The sequence below is a fragment of the Onychostoma macrolepis genome, chromosome 14 (genome assembly GCF_012432095.1).
Source record: "Onychostoma macrolepis isolate SWU-2019 chromosome 14, ASM1243209v1, whole genome shotgun sequence".
Taxonomy (NCBI): domain Eukaryota; kingdom Metazoa; phylum Chordata; class Actinopteri; order Cypriniformes; family Cyprinidae; genus Onychostoma; species Onychostoma macrolepis.
This window is the reverse complement of record NC_081168.1, coordinates 30,070,221-30,092,452: the sequence shown is the minus strand read 5'-3', so window position 1 is coordinate 30,092,452 and position 22,232 is coordinate 30,070,221. Positions and strand designations below refer to the sequence as shown.

The 22,232-nt window shown below is 40.2% G+C and overlaps 2 protein-coding genes across 2 annotated transcripts in view; one reads left to right on the top strand and one right to left on the bottom strand.

Moving 5' to 3' along the window:
• Positions 1–839: 839 nt before the first annotated feature.
• Positions 840–8,043, top strand: fgf16 (fibroblast growth factor 16). Its single transcript, XM_058798198.1, has 3 exons — positions 840–1,493; positions 4,133–4,236; positions 6,532–8,043. The coding sequence occupies exons 1-3, from the start codon at positions 1,232–1,234 to the stop codon at positions 6,775–6,777; spliced, it is 612 nt and encodes a 203-aa protein (XP_058654181.1). The 5' UTR covers positions 840–1,231; the 3' UTR covers positions 6,778–8,043.
• A 2,212-nt stretch (positions 8,044–10,255) lies between these two features.
• atrx (ATRX chromatin remodeler) overlaps positions 10,256–22,232 on the bottom strand; it is a 58,824-nt gene continuing 46,847 nt past the window's right edge. Inside the window, 5 exon segments of the mRNA XM_058797438.1 lie at positions 10,256–11,326; positions 13,029–13,157; positions 14,342–14,437; positions 16,152–16,271; positions 18,380–18,529. Coding sequence (XP_058653421.1) covers positions 11,102–11,326; positions 13,029–13,157; positions 14,342–14,437; positions 16,152–16,271; positions 18,380–18,529 — 720 coding nt within the window. The 3' untranslated portion in view covers positions 10,256–11,101.

Here is a 22,232-nt window from a genome sequence, read left to right as displayed (position 1 = left end):
GAGATTTATAAATTTGCAAATGCACATGCAAATTTCAACAATCAAAACTTTGCAGAAAACTGCACTTATTACATAACTTCTGTCATCTGACTGATAGTTCAGACTTTTTAGCAAGTAAAAAGCCTATAACTGTACAAACCTCCACCTTTCAGATCGTGCTTCATGTGTGTATTTTTGCTGTGAAGTCTTTACTGATTTTTAAACATAAGAATAACTTTTAAATTGTTAGTAATATTTCAAAATGAACATTTACTGGACTATAGCAACCAAACATTTATTTGCTCATCTCAGTCATCAGTGTATTGCATTGCTTTATGTGTAAAACATATCTTAAAACCAATCATTTAAATATCTTACTAAGACATTATTGGGGGATATAAAGGGACAGTTGATATTTATATAATTTCATGTATGCAGTCTGCTACATTGTTATAAAGATCTCATTAATTCTCATTACAAATTACCGAAATTCCATCTGACTTTTTGGCCATATAAACGTTTTACTGACTATTATTTAATTTGTCAGGATTTACAGAGTTATTGTTGGATAAAATGCTGCTAACTCACAAAGTTGCACATGCCCATAACGCTCAATTATGTTGTCTAGATAGGCAGTTCACTGGGTTTTGACTGTTATGATGCCCCGGACTGTTGCAACCACCTGCCATCCCCAAAAATGTTGCACAAACCAAGGAAGGCAATCTCACTGCTACAGGTTACTGCACGCACCTACGATACGCAAAATGAGGCTAGACACGCCGTTCACTGCGTTACAAGTTGCTGCAAGTGCCAGCGATAACCAAAATAAATGCAGTCTAGGGAGGCAGGCAGCTCATTAGAGTTTGAGACGCAGCCCTAAACTCCTCTAGTGACTCGCAGCGGCGCGGTGAGAGAGACTGCGATTACAGCAATAAAACACAGACACGCAGTCAGGAGAACTTTACGCACTGCGTGGCTTCGGTATTTTGTCAGTGATTGCCGGTTGAGCGCTATTTGACGCACACGCAGACTTCAGACTCACTGAACGATCCGCCACAGACAGCAGCATCAGGTCTGAAAGTTGGAGCAGAAGCTCTGCGTTGACATGCTGAAGGTGAAGCAGCAGGGATGTCATCCAGGCGTGGCTCGGGGAGGATATGGATGTCTATATAAATGACTCGTTCAGTCTGATCACGGATGAAAAGAGCGTCTCTCTCCTCTCCGCTCTCTAAACACGCAAAGTTTGCTCGCCATGGCAGAGGTGGCAGGATTCCTCGGGAGCATCGATCTGGATTTGCAGGCTTTTCCAGCTTTAGGGAATGTGCCTCTGGCGGATGGTTTGAATGAGAGATTGGGTCTGATTGAGGGCAGACTGCAGCGCGGGTCGCTCACGGATTTTGGCCACCTGAAGGGCATCCTGCGCAGGAGACAGCTCTACTGCCGCACCGGCTTCCAGCTGGAGATATTTCCTAACGGGACGGTGCACGGAACCAGACAGGACCACAGCAGATTCGGTGAGAGCTCTATCCACCCTTTCATTCATTCGTCAATCCAGCCATCCGTCAGTCCGCGGTTTTGGGCATCACCTGGTCATTCTGTGTGTTTTTTTTTTTTTTAAATAGCATATTTATAAACTTCATTGTGCCATCTCTAGATAACTTAATATACTTTAAAATGTGTTTACAATGTGATATCTTAACGCCTTCATAGAATAGCAAGGGTAGCAGAGTTTAAACTTAACACAGTCTCAAGGTCAGGACACTTCAAGGTGTTTACTGGACAAAAAATAATGCTGATATTTACTCACACGTTTACTTAACTATCTAAATGGGGGCACTGCATCGCCTTATATTGTTTTTATATACTACTAGTTATACTAACCTACCTAAAACTTTCTGCATTAAAAATAAAAATAATAATTTTTAATTTATTCTCATACCATCCGAGTACAAATTTGTTCTCACAATATAGTTGTGTATACACACAGTATGTATATATAAACAAATTATTTACATGCACACAAATATACAAAATGCACCTGTTTATGGTGTCCAAAATGCAGATTCAATGAGTGCAGCATCAGCCAATCAGTCAGTTTGCTGTGAGTCAGTGTGTGTGCATGCGACATGCTGATTAACTTTGTTCACTTGGAAAACTCCAGAGAAATCTGTAATATGCAACTGACTGCTTCTTCAATATAAAGTTAAAAAAAATAATTATAATTAAAAAAAAAAAAAAGATCAATTTGCCAGATCGAGTTGTCATGAGTTGTCTTTCATTTTGCAATTGCATGCACAAGACATAACTTGTGTGCATAAATTGGGCAGAATTCAGGGCTGTAGAGCTACGCTTCGATTTCAAGTGAAGCAGATCTGCATTTAGGGGGTAAAAGAACTCTTTAAAACTCTGATTATGCTTTGGGGGCTGTACACACCATATACAGGCGTCTCAAGTACTTGCATCTCATAACAAAATAACCCTAAGCACAATAACCCTTTTAGCGCAAATCATTAAAAGACAAAAAAAGAAAAGGTTCATTAGATTTTAAATAACAAATCAATATAGCGTTAAATAAATAAATACAACAATTCTGCTTGAGAAACTCTAAAAATCACCACAACACCAACTAATACCAAAGCAAAATGACTAAGAAATGTTAGTTTGTTCAAAGAAAATCTGGAGCGTTTGAAAGCAGATGACACTTGCTTCAATGTTTTGCTATTTAATTCAATAACATTCAGAGTGGTTTAGGCATCCAGATACTTTTTGGTACCACTGTATATCAATCCTCCCATTAGGCAAGAGCAGCATATCACTCAGTCTAACACTCGAATTGCCCTCGGCGAACTCCAGCGCAGGGTCAAGGGACGCAGGTGCTTCTCTGCAGTGGAAAACAAGCTCACAGCATGAGGCTGTTTTTCTCTGAAAACATGTTCAAAGGACCCCAGCCGACACAGGCACAGACACTACTAATTACAGCGCTAATAAATCAGTCAAGGAGTGCTTGGTATTACAATGATAAACAAATGATAGCAGAGCCCAGACATGAGGATTTTTTGCATTGCTCTGATCCGTAATCATTGTGCAGGTGCAGCCCTTGCTTAGAAAACAGGAATAGCTCTAAATTAAAGCATGACCACTGTGGAATCCAGTGGTAATGCTTGTTTTTAGGCCGAGACAAGATGCTTTACTGGATTGGGTGGTCCGCGGTCATGTTTCTGGCATCCTTCTGGCAAATGCAAACCGTTTGTCGGTAATGTTGCAAGCTGGCAGTGTCTTTGATTAAACGCATATGAAATGTGCTTCTGCTTAACCCAGCTTCAGAGAGTTTTCGGTGTCGTCGTTTGGCATCCAAATCACAACATACTCGGTCCAGGTGGTGGTAAAAGGCCACAAAGGTGTAGTTTTTGCTTTAGTCTTTAATCAAGAGCGTGTGAACAGCTGGTTTCGACCAAGATTGGGCTCTTATCCTGAAAACTGACACGAATGCAGATACCTTAACACAATATTGATTTGTATATATATAAAAAAGTACTTCAGAAGAGAGTACAAGAGTAGCAACAAGAGGCTTAACCAAACATATCAGAGATTATTGGCTTTGCGTTGCATACACGCTCTTATAATCAAAGTGTTAGTGACAAGACTGTCCTTTAGGTTTCATTGTGGCACATTTTTAAATGCTAGTCTGCCGAACGCTTACTTGTAAGACCACAGGTGAGAAAATTCTTTCAAATACTAAATTCTCAAAGTAAACACCTTGTATGAAACAAAAACAACAGAATCTGCCAAAGACTTTCATGTTAAGAAACGCACTGGGTTACGAGTATGTGGAAAACAACAAAAACACAAACCAGCCAAAGTTGGTAGCATAGCTGGTAGTCTGGCCAGGTTAGTTAGGCTGGTGTGATTTGGTGGGGTTTTGGGTATTTATCAGCTTATGAAAGTGAAAGACCAGTTGGCCAAACCACCAGCTAGATCTGCTTAACATGTCTACAACCGGTGATCCACCTTTGGCTAATTTAAGTTGTTTCTTTCAGCCGGGAAGGGGGCAAGATAAAACCTCTAACTTGACTATACAGCATTGTTGATGTACAGCTGCGCTGCAGTTGCAAAGGTGTCTGGTCATTGTCTGACGAGTGCTGTTGTGTGGCAGGTATTCTGGAGTTTATCAGTCTGGCCGTCGGGCTGGTGAGCATACGAGGCGTGGACGCTGGTCTTTATCTGGGGATGAATGAGAAAGGTGAACTCTATGGGTCGGTAAGTCAAACCCCTGTAGTGCTCACACACACTCCAAACAATATCCACCAACAGAAGGTTCTGCTCTATGAAGTGTTCCAATAGGAATGCAGTCAGAGTTGGAATGAGGAGCAAACGACAACCCACCCACCAGCTCATAGTCTGTTCCCCATATGATGTAGATGTACAAAAAGAAAACACTTCCCCAGACAAAACAAGCAGGGTTTCCACTGCTGAGCCTGACCTCTGATCAGCGAGGTCTGTGCGTGGCTCACCTTGTTTTTGTCTTTGTAACTTTCCACACGAGAACAACCTCTCAGACAGAACGCTCAATCTCAGAGAAGAAAAACTGCCTCTTCATTTCGCTCCATACTTAAAATATTTACATATTTTCCAGGGACACATGAAGCATGTAACGTATACACACCCACATAGCGTGGATATACGAGCTGAGTGCTCTTGGTTTCTTGCATATCTTTGTGCTGCGCGAGGACCGCGCTTTTCTCCGCCGGAGTGCTAATTGTAACCGAGACCAGGAGATAAAAGCATGTAGCGGGATTTGCCTTTTTGCATGCTAACATAGAGAACCATATATAGGAAAATGCGCCTGGCCTCCCCCTCTGCAGACTTTGCCATGCTTGCAGGAGAAACAAGCTATCAGATTTCCAGAGACAATAAGCGGGGGCCCCAGTAAGTTTCTGTGGATCCTGAGTTAAAACAAACCTATTTAAAGCAAGGAGAGATGACTTCACATGCAATGCGATAACATCCCATTAAATCAGACTGTAAACGCAGGTCAGAACTGCAAATCACCTGAAGACTTCTAGGTTCACTGCGCAGACTTAAAAGGTCCATTTCTGTTGCATGAAGATCAAAGTAGTTTACCATCACTGGTGGTTAGCTTTAATACATTATGTAAATCCTGTGCTTGGAGCAGTATTTAATCCAAACAGCACACTACCTAATTGAAACGGCATAGAAACCATCAGTAATTTCACAGCTCCCGGACGTCTCCTATTCCAGTTGTTTTAAATGAATCTGTTTTCTGAAACTTATAGTTGATAACTTTTGTCTGTCTTGCTCTATTTGCTCGGCCAACTGTTTAAACGATTTAACAGAACTTTTAAAGTTGACTTTATCTTAAACACTAATTTTAAATGTATCATCTTGACACCAAGACTTGAACCTGGTCCACTGCATGACTGTTCTTTGGCAGGAAACATGATGTAGCTCCAATGTCTTCTATTGTTCTCAGCAGCGTAGTCAGCCAGCGAATGTTCACCTGCTTAACCCGAAGTCATCGCTCATGAAGTTCTGTCAGTGGTGTAGTAGCAGCAGCCCACACAGACTCTCTCAAGCTGCCGTGTTTGTGCGAGAAAGCTTGTTGCATCATGGGGGAAGCAGACAAAAAGGTTAACAGTTTTGAAGAATGATTTTGGGTGTAAACTGCAAAGCTTGCCCGTAATGACTTTCCCTTCTCTGGTGCAACGAGCACCTGCTGTCTGGCCTCAAGATAGTTTCCACTCCACACATTTTGCGATGGTGACAAGGGTAAACTGTGCACTGTGAGAAAGAAACAGCACCACGTCTTCACACCCTCATGCTTTCCAGCGCATCTGGAGGTCTGGAAATGGGAGGCGCATGTTAGTTCTTAAACATGTGGTCAAATGCACTTAAACTGGACTCTTGACGGACAGAGGGGAGATTACTAGCTAGAGAACACACCATTTTGGTTGGGACGTTTCTGGGTCAGAGCAGGAAAGCAGTTTAACCACTTTGATTCACATTTTACATCAGGGGTGTCCAATCCTGTTTCTGGAGGGCTACCGTCCTGCAGATTTTAGCTTCAACCCCAATTAAACAGACCTGAGCTAGCTAATCAAGGTCTTGCTAGGCATATTAGAAACATCCAGGCAAGTTGGAGCTAAACTCTGCAGGACACCCCCGTCTTACATCTGGTCTTAAAACAGTTTGTGTAGATCAGGAGTGCCAAATCCTGCTCTTGGAGGGCCACCTTCTTGCAGAGCTTAGCTTAAAATTGCTCCAACACACCTATCTGAATGTTTCTAGTAATCCCGAAGACCTTGATTGGTTGGTTCAGGTGCATTTAATTGGAGTTGAAGCTAAACTCTGTAGGCAGGTGACCCTCCAAGGGCAGGACTGGAAACCACTGGTATAGGTGAAGCTTATCTATCATGGTAGGACACAAGATCTTTCCAATAATCTTACCTGTAACTTTCCATTATAAATGTAGTGCACATTATTGTCTCCAGATAATCAAAACAATGCTTTTGTCTCTTTCTGGCTGCCTTGCAGAAGAAGCTGACGGCAGAGTGTGTTTTCCGTGAGCAATTCGAGGAGAACTGGTACAACACGTATGCATCCACACTCTACAAGCACGCGGACACTGGAAGATACTATTACGTGGCTCTGAACAAGGACGGCTCGCCTCGAGAAGGCGGCAGGACTAAAAAACACCAGAAGTTGACTCACTTTCTGCCCAGACCCGTCGAGATTGAGAAGATACCCCAAGCTTACAGAGACTTGTTCCAGCATAGGTGACCAGAGCATCCGTCAGAGTTGCTGTGTTGGAGAGGCGCAGTAGAGGTGCTGGATGGGAAAGACGGACGCTGAAGAACATTAAGAAATACAAGACCCTACTTCTCTCGCCTCACAGCTGTTTATATTTGGGTTCTGGTCCAAAATGAGGAGGCCCTCTCCAATGGTGATTGAGATAAACAGTACGTGTGTGTCCTGGATGGCTCTGTTTCCTCTCCTTAATGGGTTTTAAACCACAGAGAAGAGGGAACATTCCTGCATCCAAAGCTGGAGCCAAAAGATGTCTTGAGGAAGAGGTGTTGACTTCAGGGCCTCGTGACGTGTGTCATGCAATCACCCTTTCTTTAGACACTTTTTTTTAAGGTGGACCACATTTTGGGCATGTTCTCACTGGAAAAACAAAAAAAAAGGGTCTAAACCTAAATTTATTGTGTAACTTGTCACCTGAGCATAGGAAGTAAAACTGCCTTTGACCGTTGAGATAAAACTCAACATGCCCAGTCTGGTGACCCTGGGGCCAAAGTCACGTTGAAAGGTCATGATGCAGCACTTACCAAGAAGACGGACATGGGGAGTATTCCCCAAACTTCCTGTAGGACAAATGCAAAGCAAGAGCTTTTCAAATTAAATATACCTTTAAGGGCACTTAAAAGGAGAAAGATGCTTTGAAGAACAATGACCAGCTTCTACTGAAACAATACCAATTTTGAATGGAAAAAGCACCAATTGTGAGACGGGGAAAAAGTAACAAGGCTTTATAATAATACAACCTTTTCCTAGAGGGGCTTACACAGATGATCTTCTGTCTGCTTCCTTTGAAGGTTCAGGAGAGTTCACATATTACAAATTTGGTAGAAAAAGCTAATCAGCAGTGGCAAAGTGATTAGTTGAAACGAAGGCATGGTGCTTGCTGAAGGGTTCGGTAGAGGCTTTGGTCATTTGACTAAGAGTGACTTATAATGTTCAGGTTGTCAGGAACATTATTAAAATGTAAGTGAAAGACGTGTAAATATGGACAAACCTATTTATAAAATGTACAATATATTTATTTTCTACATATAAAGAATAATTATAAATCTATATATAAATATATTTATTTATTTCAAAGGCTCTATTTTGTAATGAACTTGAAGTTATTGGAACTGTAGATTCTACTGAAATTATACAGAAGGGCTAAACCATTTGACCTGAATGACTGACAATATAATTGTCCTGCTATTGTTTATTGTTGGTGACCATATTTGCAAAGATTCTCTGTACCAATTAAAATCTGAGAAACACTGAGCTGATTGAGTTTGACTGCACACACAACTTTTATGATAGTTTATCAAGGTACTGTCATGGAATGAATGATCATCTTTGCTAAACAACACGGGAACACAAAATGCTGAGAGAGCACTAGTTATTTAAGTCAACATGATATGGCATCAGCAAACCATGATATTATCCATCCATCTATAATATCATGTACCGTATTTGCAAGTAAAACAGGGTATTCAAAGGAAATCTGCTTCAGAGGCAGATCAAGTTATGTTTTGATGAAAGGTTACAAAAACAAACATTTTTGTCTTTGAAGGAAGAGTGAATTCTAACTTCATATTGTCTTCAAAGTAGAGCACATTTGATATCCTCTCTCAGAAAATCTTCATGTAAGGGGTCAATCAATCTATGAAATGTTGTTTATCTAGTGCAGCGTAAATTCCAGAACATCACAGCAGCATTCACAGAATAATCCAGCTCTCCAGAGATGTGGATGTTAGCTGATGATGTAAAAAGACAGCTCTTGGCTCGGGGAACCTGTGGGAAAGTTCTCCCTAAGCAGTCTGTGGAGGCATAAATCAACGCCCTACAGAAAGCGAAACAATACGAGAGAACGTGTTGCGCTGGTGGGCGTCAAACCTGTTGAAAAGCCTGCAGCACAACAACATTAATTACCTATATAATAGTGATAACATACGCAGAACTATTATTAATGAGTTTTTTGTGAATCCCATGCATTGTAAATCACAGCAACACAAAACTCTCTTGGTGATTGAATGAAGATTTGGACCAGTACGGATGTTGCCCTGAATGGACTTCTATAGGGTTTCAGTCAACTTACATAATCAGAAACGAACAGAACAATCCAGATTTACAAACATTCACAACCCCACCCACCACCGATGCCTGACAACATGCTTGGCTCGTTCATGCTCAGATGATCAACAGTTAGGCATTGGAACCAGCACGCTCGAATACTTTCAGATATGAAGTATATAGTGCATGTTCATGTGAACGGAAGCAGGTTTTAACATTGGAGGATAGATGGGGCAACAGCTGCCCGGTGCTGCAAAGCTAGCTGAGTGGTAATCTGGGCATACCAAGGATGGGATCAACATTTCAACATCTGCAATAGTTGTAATGTTTCTCTTTTGGCAGCTTTCTGCAAGCTGTGAATGCAAGCTCCCCTCGGGGGTGGGGTGGGGGTGGGGGGGTGGGGGGACGTGGGCTTGAGGGGCGAATGGAAAAGAGGGGGAGAAAAACCCTGGCAGCTAAAGAAATGAAAATAATAGCAAGCAGTAGAAACGACACAGCAGATGAAAGACTGAAGGGGAAGAATGGGGTGTACGGGAGGAGATAGATTCTCAGGGTCTAGAGAAAACGCATCTGAAATTTGGTTTTGCTGTCATGGATCTCAAATACAGTCTCATTCATTTCATTTACTGAAAATAACGAGTAGCTGTTTGAGTACTCACTAGTTCTTCAAAACCACAACTTCCTAGTATTGGCTTAAATCAGGGGCAAAAGTTTGTCTTGTCTTCTGGTGACCTCAGCTGACTGTCAACTGCACTGCTGCATCATGGGAAGGGAGTGGCACATTTTAACATGCATAAGAAATGACTAGCCAGTATGCATCTGTCGCAAAAAGTAGTAAGTAAAACCACTGTCTAGAGTTCAAGATTGCCAACATATAGTCATTATGTCACTTTATGTGTGTTAAGTTTAAATAAAAAGAAAGGGGGAATTTTTCAATATATGAATCAAACTTGAAGTATCATCCAAGAACCCAATTTAAGAACCCATGACACATGCTACTATAAGCAATGCGTCTCGCAGAACCAGCTGAGAGCAAATGGAACAAAATGTAATTCTTGACAATTCCCAAAATTGATGAAACTGAAGATTATATAACATAAATATTATATACAATGTTAAAAATATTTTAGAACTTTCATGACTATTCCGTTACCTTTGTTCAGTGGATACATTAGCAATTGCAAAGAGCAATTTCTTCTTGACAAAATATCTTAAAACTAAGCATAAACAAAATTATTTATATTCAACCTTTAAAAAAAAAAATCATGGAAATTTCAAATAATTTGTTAATTCCCTTGTTGTTTTTGAACATTTAGGACATGTATTTGCACACATCGTAATATTTGCTAGTAGTAATGCAAAATTGCACAAAAACAAACAAACAAAAAAACAAGCAAGACCTGCATGTAACTCATCCTTTTGGTCACTTTATTTAAATGTGATATTAAATACTAAGTAGCAGTTCATATTAATGGCAGAAGTTGGTGGTGTATATGCTAACATTAGAACATTTTCAAGAGGGGAACAATTTCCCAACGCAAGTGGGGAATAGAAACAGAAAGAAATAAACAACAGAAAAAGAAATTATGAACAGTTCTCACAACAATATGCTAGGCAACACTACAACGAGAAGGCTGATGTTACAAAAGTCCGGAGGAATTCAGCAAGCAGTTTTAACAACACAGACATTCCATAGCATGATTAGCAACAACAAGTTTAAATACCTAAAAGCAGATTAGAAAAAGGGGTTTTAAAACATTAGAAGAGATCTAGCTGCTTGATATAAGGCCATTTGACTTGACGTTACATTTAAGGTGTCCGCTGCAGTGTCTCTGGAGCACTGGCTAGCACAGTACCGATGACAATCCACTACTAGGAAGATATTAGCGCAGATAGTATTTATGGGGGCTCTAGAACAGAAACGCTATGGTCCCTCCTCAATCACGCTGTTTTCCTTGCAATATAATTATTTATATATGCACAGCCCTTATTCAAGGGGAAAGAAACCGGCAATGCCTAAAAGCATTTGGGGAGAATATCTTCTTCAATCTTAAATACGTGAGAGAGGAAAACAAAAAAAAGAACTTGAATAACATTAAGGCTATATACACAAAATGACAAACTGCACTGCCAAAAACCCCTTTAACAAAGTCCCAGGATGCCCTCTCATTACCGAGGAGCTCAAGTAGGTGTTCTGGCTGCATCAGTCCAGCTGTGTGTACACCGAGGGGCGGAGGCTGGGCGGAGGCATCTACAGGCCCTTAGACGGGCCCGGGTTCTTGCCCAGCTGCGGGGAGGGGAGGCCCTGGAGCGCCCCGAGCTGCTGGTACAACCCCAGCAGGTCCATCTGATTTATGGGGCCAGTAAGACCGTTCTGCATGGCCAGCTGGTTGAGCAGCAGACCCTGTCTCGCCATGGCCAGCTGCTGCTCCTGCACCTTACGGTTGGCGATCACCTTCTGCACGTACATCATCAGCTGGAGAAGAGACGGAGATCAGATGTTAATTTTCTCTTATGTGGCTTCAGAAAGTCATGCGATATCAGGGTCTCCAACAGAACTGGTGTTACTACATAACCCGTCCACAAAGCACCACATTCTTTGATTACAATCGAGCGCATATTTTGATATCCAATGTCTTTATGAAATCACAATAGGGCTGGGAGGTTTTTCCGATTTGAGCTATTAATTCGAATTTAATGTTTCACCATGATTTTATTTTTTAGAACTTGACGAATCTATTGAAAATATGAAAAATTTTGAATCGAAATATTACCAAACGTTAGATTTAGACAGTTTGAAAATATGCCAATGATAACAGTAAAGAGAAAAGAACGATCCAAATGCACATGATTAACCGCTCACATCGCTAGGCACCATTCACACAGAATGGGCTTTTGTGCTGACAAAGATGCGACGTGGGAAGTGGAAGAGGAAAAGCATGCAAGAAGATGGGAGTGAACTTCTTTTAACTTGAGCGCCGCGTTTTTAGACAGCCGTTTCATGCATGAGATGCTGCAAGAGATGCAAGCGCAACAGTCAAACGTGTCCATGTTTACATGGAAAAAACAGTGGAAAAGCAGCACAAGTGAATAACAAACCTGTAACCACTACAGTATGTCTCATATTTCATGTTTGCATTATGGTGACAGGCTGAAAGCAGTTGTTCAGTTGTTTTTTTATAGTTAATAATAGTCTACTGGTGTTATACCTTCAGTCATTTTTAATTAGCTTGACTTTTTAGATTTTTTTTAAAGCATTTTCCTCATATTATTTTTGAACATATGCACAAGACAAGTTTGTATAAGATGTAGTTGTAGTTCATGCATCTTTTCTGCAAATATATTTAACAAGTGATCTGTTTAACATTTACATCATGTTGAAAAAGTGTGCTGCACTTAACTTTTTTAACTAGAGGGTTAAAGAAGAAGCTACTTGAATCATGTTGTAGTTACATTTTCAAGTTGACTAAAAAAAAAACACGATTGTAATTTTTTGCCATATCGCCCAGCCCTAAATCACAAGGTGCATTTGGATGAAATCACAAATTAATAAAAGTAACAACCGTAACAGAAATATAGCAAATCGCAAATTAGTGGTTGATGGACATTGGATTTTGCTGATCATATAAAAACCAAATAAAGACTATTTTACCGTTACTAGCATTTAATGCTGCATTTTTAAACGCCAGATGTAGTTTATTGCATTATTGTAAAATATGCACTCTTACAACCATCTACAACATATTACGATATAAACACCATGAAGCAAACATGCCATAATTCATCAGCAGTCGATCGTAAGCAATCGTTTGGCATACATGCACAGTTTCCACTGATTTTGAGTCCGAGTCAGAGTCTGCAGAACATGAAACAGTGCCGAATTTTTACACTGATGCATGCAGCACTCACATTTATCCGCTTTTTAAGTTAAAATAACAACATAAGGCCATATTGCAACATTTTAAACCGAATTTAAGACATTTTATGCCTTTTAAGAGACCCTTAATTAATTTACACATCACATTTAATTATTTTTGACAAATGGAGAAAAAAGGGGTGCACCAGGGTCCCCAGATGTAAAAATCCCTTTCATTCTAATTAGTTCAAAATGTTAATGTCACTTAAACACAGACAGAACATAAGATGTCACAGAAATAGTGACAGATGAGCAAACGTACAGTTTGTTGCTTGCCGAGGACATCACGGTAAACAGCCTCCCTGTGTTTGATCTCCAGCTCGTAGCCGGCCTGCCTCCCAAGAGCCATGGACTGAACCTGGGCCTCGGGTAAACTCGGGTTCTCCTTCCACTGCCAAAAACAACACACCTGTTACATCCTGTAGACCTCAACAAACAAACACTTACACGCTCATCACACACACGCAAACACATTTAGCAGTTGTTCAGAACGTAGTCCAACATCTCAAGCTTAATACTGATGACAAAGCAAACTACAGCCAAAAAAGTGTATATGTAAAAAAGCTTGCTCCACGACACTAGCGGCTTGTTGTTATGCAGGTGTTGTATTTGGTTGTCAAGTCAACAGATCCCATCTTCAAGTCTCTAATATTCTGGTGTCCAAATATGACTCAGTGCAAGTCTATAGATTTTGGTCATTTTATCACCCAACCAGAGTTTCATTCATGTCTGTAGCACAAAATGTATGGGACAACCTATGCATTAGAGGTTCAACTGGGGGAAGTACTAAGAACAACAGTGATTTTTGCCTTAGCAAACACCAACTGCAGAGCAAATTTTCAGTCTTGTCAGAGAAAGTGTGTTTTGCATCAGTTATTGGTCATAACAGCCCATAGATGCAACACTGAACCTGAAGCTTTAAGGCCCTGATATACTTGAAGCAAAATCTAAAAATCGAACCATTGTGACGTCATTACGAACAAAATCAGGCCGAAATGAAGTTTGTTTGGAGTTTCTGGAAGTGTCCGCTCCTGCTGTTAAACCTCTTCTTTTAACAGGTAGATGATTCTTTGACTTGGAAAGCGTCTGCGTTTCATTTCTTCTGTTCAGTCTGGTGAGATCAGACGCGAGTCAAAACATGAACACACTGGAGAGCTGCTTTATAGCAGAAACTGCAGCTGTAATTCTAACTGAAAGGGACACTGACACTTTTTTCATGTTTACTACTGTAAAGCTGCTCGCTTTAATAAATAAACATGACCTGACTGGAGTGCTGAATTGCAGAGCTGTGCAAACTTATCCAAACGGCCATGATCAGATGCTTTCTTAACTGCTGTTTTCTCACCACTGTCAATTTGTTGTGTTTATTTGGTTATAGAGAGGAAAGCATGCAACATTTACCTATGCATCTCTTTGGGATGTTCACTAACAGTAAATTGCTGCTCAGGCATTTAAAAAAAAAAAAAAAAAAAATTGTTTTCACCCCTAAGCGAAGAGCAAAAAACATCTGCACTGTGAGTATATTTTCCGAGGAAAGCCTGACTGTAGGGAATCTCCCTCTCTCCTGTCACTCACCACCTGCGCGATGATGTCCTCCAGTGGTTCCCTGGGTACTGACTTCAGAGCGTTAGTGGCTTCCAACACTTTCTGCCTGCCCTGGTTTATCAAATCCTTGAACACAGAGAGAAAAAAAATGTGAGACGAAACAGAAAATACTAGACGAGAAGAATCAAACCTTGCAAGAAAACATATCTAAATTTGGTATTTTCACAGAGAAAGCTACCATTTGTAAACAGTAGGGTTAGGACGATATGCTAATCTGCTGATTCAATACTATCCCAATACTTTTGTGCCGATTCGATATATATTGCGATAATTGAGTATTGCGATTATACAACTATTACAATTCAATATTACAATTTATTATGATTTTTGTTTGCTTATTAAAGACTAGACAATGGAAAATACTTGATCATACCCTTAAAGAGACTGTATATGATGAGTCATATTAACAAAAACAATGCATCGCATGTTTCTGAACTTTTATTTCCGGAGCATACACATACACAGTGTATATTTTAAAGTACCTTGAACCATGAAACTTTCAAATACCAAAACCCTGAACTTGCACATGATTATAATAGTCAAATGTGCAACAAAATTAGTAGAAAAATACTCTCTGGAATAAAATAAAGTGCTATGTTACTCTGCATACTGTTTTAGTCATGTTTAGTAGAGATGCACGATTCTGGATAAATTGAGAATCAATTTTTTTTTGTCTCAAACTGAGATCATGATTCTAAGATTCTGAACTAAAAATAATGTGTAACAAAATATTTAAATAGACTGCTGCAATTAAAGAGTTTAATCAATTTGAACGAATTAAGCATTTTAACATATATGTAATTAAAATATATTTAATGCACCAATTTTTAATATTAAAATTATGATATCTGAATAAATGATTCAGTGACTCACTCGTAAATACTTCACTTGTTTCATTACTGGATGAATCAATGTTTTTCAACAAATCTCTTGAATGACTTATTCAATGACAATTTTAAACTCTTCATCTACAAAATGATGGAATAAAGAATGTGAATCATTGTGTTTTTTCTTTTTTTCTGTTTTTATTCAATTTATGAAGATCATGTAAATTGAATCATTATATATTCTATGGTAATTATACAATAATATAATATTTTGTATATGTGATAAATTATTAATTCCAACAAATTCACCGTCAGTACAGACGCTGCATATCTATAGTCTTTGGCTGCGTCCATTGCATTGCATACTTTTTTTTTTTTTTCTTCCACAGACACGCCCCCAACTCGGAAACTCTGGGCTTAAAGAAAATTGAGTTTCCCACTTGCAATAATGACTTTGTGGTGGCGTTCACGTGTGTTCAACTCGTAAATACGATGTATCTGACATGACTTGAACGCACCATAATACAGCGGAGCTGCGCAGACCGATCGTTGTATAACATCAAAGCACGGCGAGAGCTACAGAGAACAGACGGCTCCGCATGCTTTCGAATCGCTCTCGCGGTACTTTGATACACCGATCGGTCTGCGCGGCGCTGCTCCAAGTCGAACACACCTATACACGTCACCCTCTGTTGGAATAAAAGCGGTAACTCCTCCCCACCACCTCTTAGGAAAAGTTAAATAATTAAACATAAATAGATTCTGAGATAAACCAGTCGATTTTTAAATGGTTTTAAAAAGAATTGCGATAGTTAAATGAATCGATTCCCCCCCCACCCCTAGTAAACAGCAGCTGAAAGAGCACAAGCCAAATGTCGGTGCCCGAGGACGCATGTCACAATTAGCTGCCGGCTGAAGGAATGTGAAAAGAGCATGTGGAGCTCATTACTAACCTCCAACTGTTGGTTGCTCATGGAGGCCAAAGCAGCCACGTTGAAGGGGAAGTAAGAGTTTGGTCCTGCTCCCATGCCCATCTGAGAATAGGACGGCTGGTTGAAACGCATGGACAGCCCCTGAAACAACAGACGAGCAGGTCCATCAGTCGGAAAGAAACAGAGAAACTTCATTTTACGAGATGAGGTCACACAGAAAAGATCCCAATTATAAATGATCTTCAAATCAGGTTCGGCCTGACAGATGAGTCAGCCTTCCATCACACTAGCACTTGCTGCAGGGTAATCAAAGCATTGCTTTTTGGACTTCATTTTCCACTCGATTTGCGACTTTGACATGATTTGTCTGCGATCTGGCAAAGACGCATGCCGAACGATAATTCCCAGCCAACAGATTGCTGGAGGATCCAAAAAATCCTGATGTGCACCCATGTGAACCTCTGTTAGGGTCCTGCCCAAGCTGTGTTTGTCTTACAGCTCTAAACAGAACGTTCCCCCGCTGAAGGTCAGCAGGATGGCTGTGTTTGTGTGTAAATGAGCTACCGAGGCAGATGCGGCCAATCCCACCCTCTAATTGGGTCTTTGGTGCATGCAGCTCGTAAACACACTCCACAGCTGAGTGTCCGGTGTTCAGACCTGGCATGAGCAGGTGTGCGGCAGAAACGCCGGCGTGGATCGCAGCTGTGCCGCAGACCATCTAAACTGACCCTCTTTTAATCTGGTTTCAAAATGTAATGCTCGCTGTATGGCTGTTTTCAACTAAATCTTGAGCAGAACTCGACAGGGCTCTCTAATCACTGCAAGTGACTGCTTAAAATCCACTTTAATGGCTCTGACATGGTTAATGATTTTAAACAACCAAATTAGACAAAGCTCTTCAATCTTAACATACACAAATGACTGTAGCGAGATGATCAAAAGCAGGTGAATTATTTTCGTTGCATATAATAGCTATGGCCAAGTGATTCACTGATGAAATTACTTTGATTTAAGCATGATATTTAAAACATCTTGCCAAAAAATAACATGAAATTTAGGAGGCAGATTACATGTAGCGCAGAAACTGTGTCAATGTGGTATGAATTATGCACGCACACACACACACACACACACACACACAAATCTAAACCCATGTCTCAATGCTCAGTATGACAACTGAGTCCAAGCAGGTATAGCTACAAATACAGCTCCTGTACTGGGCACTAAAGTAAGTGATATTTTCCACGTTCCCTTTGTTAATTTTTACTGAAGTGTTCAAGGGAAAGGGGTCAGTCAATGCTTTGTTAACTGTAGATCTATTTGCATTGATGTCAGACGGACAATGTTTGTGATTCAGTTTACTGAAAGAAGTTGACTAATGAGAAAGTTGACTGCAGAATTGTTTTGCAGGGAATCGGTGTAGACTGCAAAAGGAATAATTACAGTGAATCTGAATGGAGAGAAGCCACTTGTAATTAAATTCAACTTCAGAGTCAGAGTCCCACAAGTCACTTCTCTCCCAAAAAACTCCACTAATGAGCGGCTGACTTGAGGGCGAAGAATCTCTAATCTGAAGACAATGACTCAGATTGTTTGAATACTACAAAGGATTCCAGGATTAGATATAAAAAGGACACAGGCTCTCGGCCATCATCTGCACCCACAGACACGCAAATTTCACTGCGTTTATGTAAGGGAATGATTCGACTCTCTGAACAACAAGACACTTCAGAAAAGGTGTGCTTTAATAGGTCTGGGCAGAACCATTACCACCTAAAGAGCACTTTCCAAGCAACAAGCTTTTTGGTAGCTCCCACTGGTTTTATGTAGGTCTAAACAAAGCTTGTTTATTTATATGTTTTACGAGGAGCTGTTCTTTGAAGCTTTCGAGGAATTTTATGTAAGCACATATGCATACAGTTAGACCTTTCTCATGGTGTGGGTTAAAGTGTGGGTTAATTTCTTATGAAGATATCCCTCAAGAATATTATTTGACAGGTATGGCACATCAATAAAGAAATAATCAAGCAACTTCACCAAGATTCTTAAACAGCTATCAGTAACAGCCAGATACAAATAGACAATTTCTTTTTTAAGGAAATATTGGGAAAAAAAAAACAAAACAAAAAAAAACACCTGAAATATGGCTAAACTCTAACATTATATTTACTAATTGATATGCAGGTATTAGAAAATATTGTTATCATTACATGTGTATATAATAGTAAAGGGCTTGGGTGGTTACACACCTTCTTTTCAGCCTCGTATTCGGCCCAGGCCGCCTTGCGATCTTCCTCACTCAGTGCCTCTTCCTCCTTGTGGTCCAGCAAAGAGTCATGCTCGTGGTAGCCGACGATATGATCTTTGTAACTGTGAAGGAGTTCTGCCAGGAAAGGATCCTGGGACGAGAGAAAGGGTCAAAGAAAAATGGGTCAACATCCCACATGAAAACACACACAGATAGGGATTGGTGATATTGGCATAAAAATATATCATAATATTTCTGGTATTTACTGCGATAACGATATCAATGACTATGATTCAGGGAATCCTGTTTCTTTAGAGAAAAGTATTATCTTTCCAATTTTTACCCCAAATAGGGTGTTGTGAGCATTACTGAGTACACATGTAATGCAATGACTATTTAATTCATACTGGAAGCCGGAGGGCGCCCTCGCGCAGAAACTCCACATATGCATCACAGAAGTAATAGCACTGACAACGCTCCAGAAAGGTATCCATTTATCGCTGAATAAAAAGCACAATGGAGATGGAGACATTTTAACTGATGAAACTTGAAGACAATAAACATACGACTGCACAAAATATATGGTTTATCTGTGTTCTTCAAGCTATCTTGGGTATTTTTATAAGGAAAGTATATTTATAATGCAATGCTAATCGACATAGACTTTATCACTGTATATAATACCATCATTCTGTAATATGAAACCACGTCTGGTCACAAAAAGAAGTATTTCAAAGCATGTCACTAAATTATATCTTTGTTGGACAACAGGTTTGTAAACAGGCTCATACACATGCAAAACTGTATTGCACACCTGCTACTGTAATACATTTATTCAGACCTATTTTTTGTGTACTGTACAGCCCTGACCAAACCAGTTACAGATTGTAGAAGGAGCTCGAGCTCCTCATTTAGCGATATACTCCTCAGTTTCACGTCCGCCAGTTGCTCCGCACTGTCGCACACAGAAATATGTCAACAACTTTTCTCCAAAAATGTAGCCTGATTAACCTGCCCCTGCAAGCTCATGTTCATCAGCAACAGATGCATGGAACCAATATATATATATATATTTATATTTTTTTAATAATCTGTTACACTCACATGTACATCACGATAGAGAAGTACAGATGCTACCTCTATTTCATTGTAACTTTAAAACGATTCACTTTTTCATTTTCATCTCACTGTGACTAGATGGCCAGATTCTGATCACATATTAGGAGTCACATGTGGATGTACTTGTGCACTTGACATCAAAACGTTACAGATTCTAAATGTGTCGTTTCTGCAGTTTAGTTTAAAGAAATGGTGTTTTTGAACAAGTTCAGAGTTCCAAAAAAGCTACAGCATGCTTTCATAACATGAGCTCTTTTACCCCATTACAAATAAATAAATAAAATAGCCAATTAGCAGTTAGTTTTTGCTGCAAAGCTAAAAATAAAAAAAGACACAGCCTCCAACCAAGTGTTCATATTTAAAATAACTTCAGAGGCTTTCATGCAACTCTGGTAGCCATGACTACACTGTTATTGAAAACAACACCTGAGCGGTGCGCAATTCACATCCAGACCTCGTACAAACATGGTTTAAAATTACTCTACAGCTATTGTTTGCTTTTCTTTGTCTTGCCTGCACTTTACATTAAAATGCCTTCAAGATCTAGAAACATCTGCTGGATCCCAACCACATGAACATAGACGTGTGATAGTTACGTCATCACTCGATTTAGCAGAGACAACAAACAGAATAAAACAAAAACAAAATTAATCATAATCATCACAACGTTCAAAAAGAAAAGCCTCAGGTTTCCAAATTTACGACTGCTTACTAAATTGCTACAGAAAAGTTTGGATAAACAGAATCTGAGGAACAAAGTGAGCAAACCTCAATCGTCTTCCAAAGAGCCTATCATGATTAACCGGATCAAGGTTTGTTTCAAGAAATAAAGATAACAGCAGTAAGACAGGTACCAAAAACAGAGCCATGCCTTCTGCATTACAGCAGAGTGTAATGGAGAGCACAGCTACAGATCCGTCCACATCAAGGCTTTTCAGTAAGTGGCTTCGATAGCTGGAAAATAAAAACATGTGGCGAAAGCAAGCACAATCACGCCAGGCCTGGCCTATACCCTCCACAAGCCCAACTGGATGAGTGATGGTAATTTCTGGCTAAGTGGCTAAATTAAAACATGGCTGGATGCTGCCATGTGAGGAACCCCTTCTGCATCACAACCGTGAAAAAGACTGCATGGGAAAGATGATCTCTTGTTGAAAGTGTGCAGAAGACAAGGGGCAACTGAAGTGTGAGCCGCGTCTCTGGAGCAAAAGACAATTCAGTGATGAAGCTGTTGTTTGAGCACATTTCAAAACACTCGCCATCATGAGAGGGCCAACCTGAGCTTATCTGAACATTGTCCAATTTTGAGCCGGGTAAATGGGTCACAGAGCCGCTGGGTCAAATGACAGCGAAGCCGTCCAGGGGAGCAGGGAATGCTGGGATTCCTGATTAATCTCCAGGCTGGAGCTCCGCGGGTGGTCTCGTCTGTCTCCGTAACCTGCCCTACATGTGCATCTCGACCAAAGGCACTAATGACGGTAACAAGAACTCCTGCATTGTCATTCTGTGAGCTAACCCCACGCATAATGACGGCTTAGGAAAAGGATATCGTTTTACTCCATGCATGGATGTGGAATAGGCTGGGTGGGGGAATGGGGGAATCAGCAGACTGCAGATTTTTCTTCTTTTCTTTTCTCAGGAAAATGGGGAGTGGGGATCCCACAGGAAGCCAAACGGGGAGGGAAGCATTTTGCTTCTGATCAAAGCATAGAGGTGCATGAGCCAGACTGCTGCAAGGTTAAATACCGCCCCAGGTGAGGAACCGTCTATCTGCCCGTGTCTGAACACCACGCTCTTTCACGTCTTGGAATATTATAAGCATAGATATCATTTCCTAGTCAGTCTTTGCAATTTTTGCTGTTTCGCATGCGTTTTTTTGAAACGATTGTAGACCTCCATAAACATGTCTGTTAAGCTCGAGTAAACTTGCATCCATTTTTCTTGGGTTTTGAACTTTTAGTGTGCATTTCACCACTAGCTGGAAAATGTTTATGATATGAACGATACACTGTGCCCAATGATGGGAGTTTTTTTTTGTTTTTACACTAGTGGTTGACCGATATTGGTTTTTTGACAGCCGATGCCGATATCTGGCTTTTCTGGCAAAATCTTTTTTTTGCCTTCAAGTTTCGCCTGAACAGTGGCACTCTTAAAACATTATTTGCTGCTCAATATCTCTGCATGATATTCTTTAAATTGCCTTGAACGGCTATCAATTAAAAGCTGACAGCAATAAGAATTCTTCTTGCACGTTCTCCTAAATTAGAAAGCTGAAACAGCGACACATCATTGCTGGTGAGACAGAACATTCAAATAAAATTTAAGAGCTCTGCTCAACTACATAGATTTACGACTTGGCAAACAAAGCCAATTTACTTAAGACACAGTCCCAGATGAACTCCGCTGGTGTGAAAAACGCAATCAGGTTCAAAGGTACAAGGTCTTTTTTCTTGCCATTTGGCTACCTACTGAATAATTTTCAGCACATTTACAGCTATTTCAGCTCAATTGCCTCTTAAAGTTTTTGATCACGCCACTTCATATTAAATGCAATCCATATTCACATACTCTATTTTATTTCACTCATTACCACGTCCATAAACATCTGCCGTATGCTCTTTAGAAGACAGGGTGTGAAGAGTGGGAAAATGGAACAGTGACAGACTAAAGCCATAATAAAAAACTAAAGATACAGGAGCTTCAGAAAAGTGTGGAAGAATTTGTGTTTTTCAAAA

Excerpts from the sequence above, each read along its gene's own strand:
- fgf16 (XM_058798198.1), top strand. The coding sequence starts at position 1,232 with ATGGCAGAGGTGGCAGGATTCCTCGGGAGCATCGATCTGGATTTGCAG. Across the intron at positions 1,494-4,132 it reads ACAGGACCACAGCAGATTCG|GTATTCTGGAGTTTATCAGT; the intron begins GTGAGAGCTCTA and ends GTTGTGTGGCAG. Across the intron at positions 4,237-6,531 it reads AAGGTGAACTCTATGGGTCG|AAGAAGCTGACGGCAGAGTG; the intron begins GTAAGTCAAACC and ends GCTGCCTTGCAG.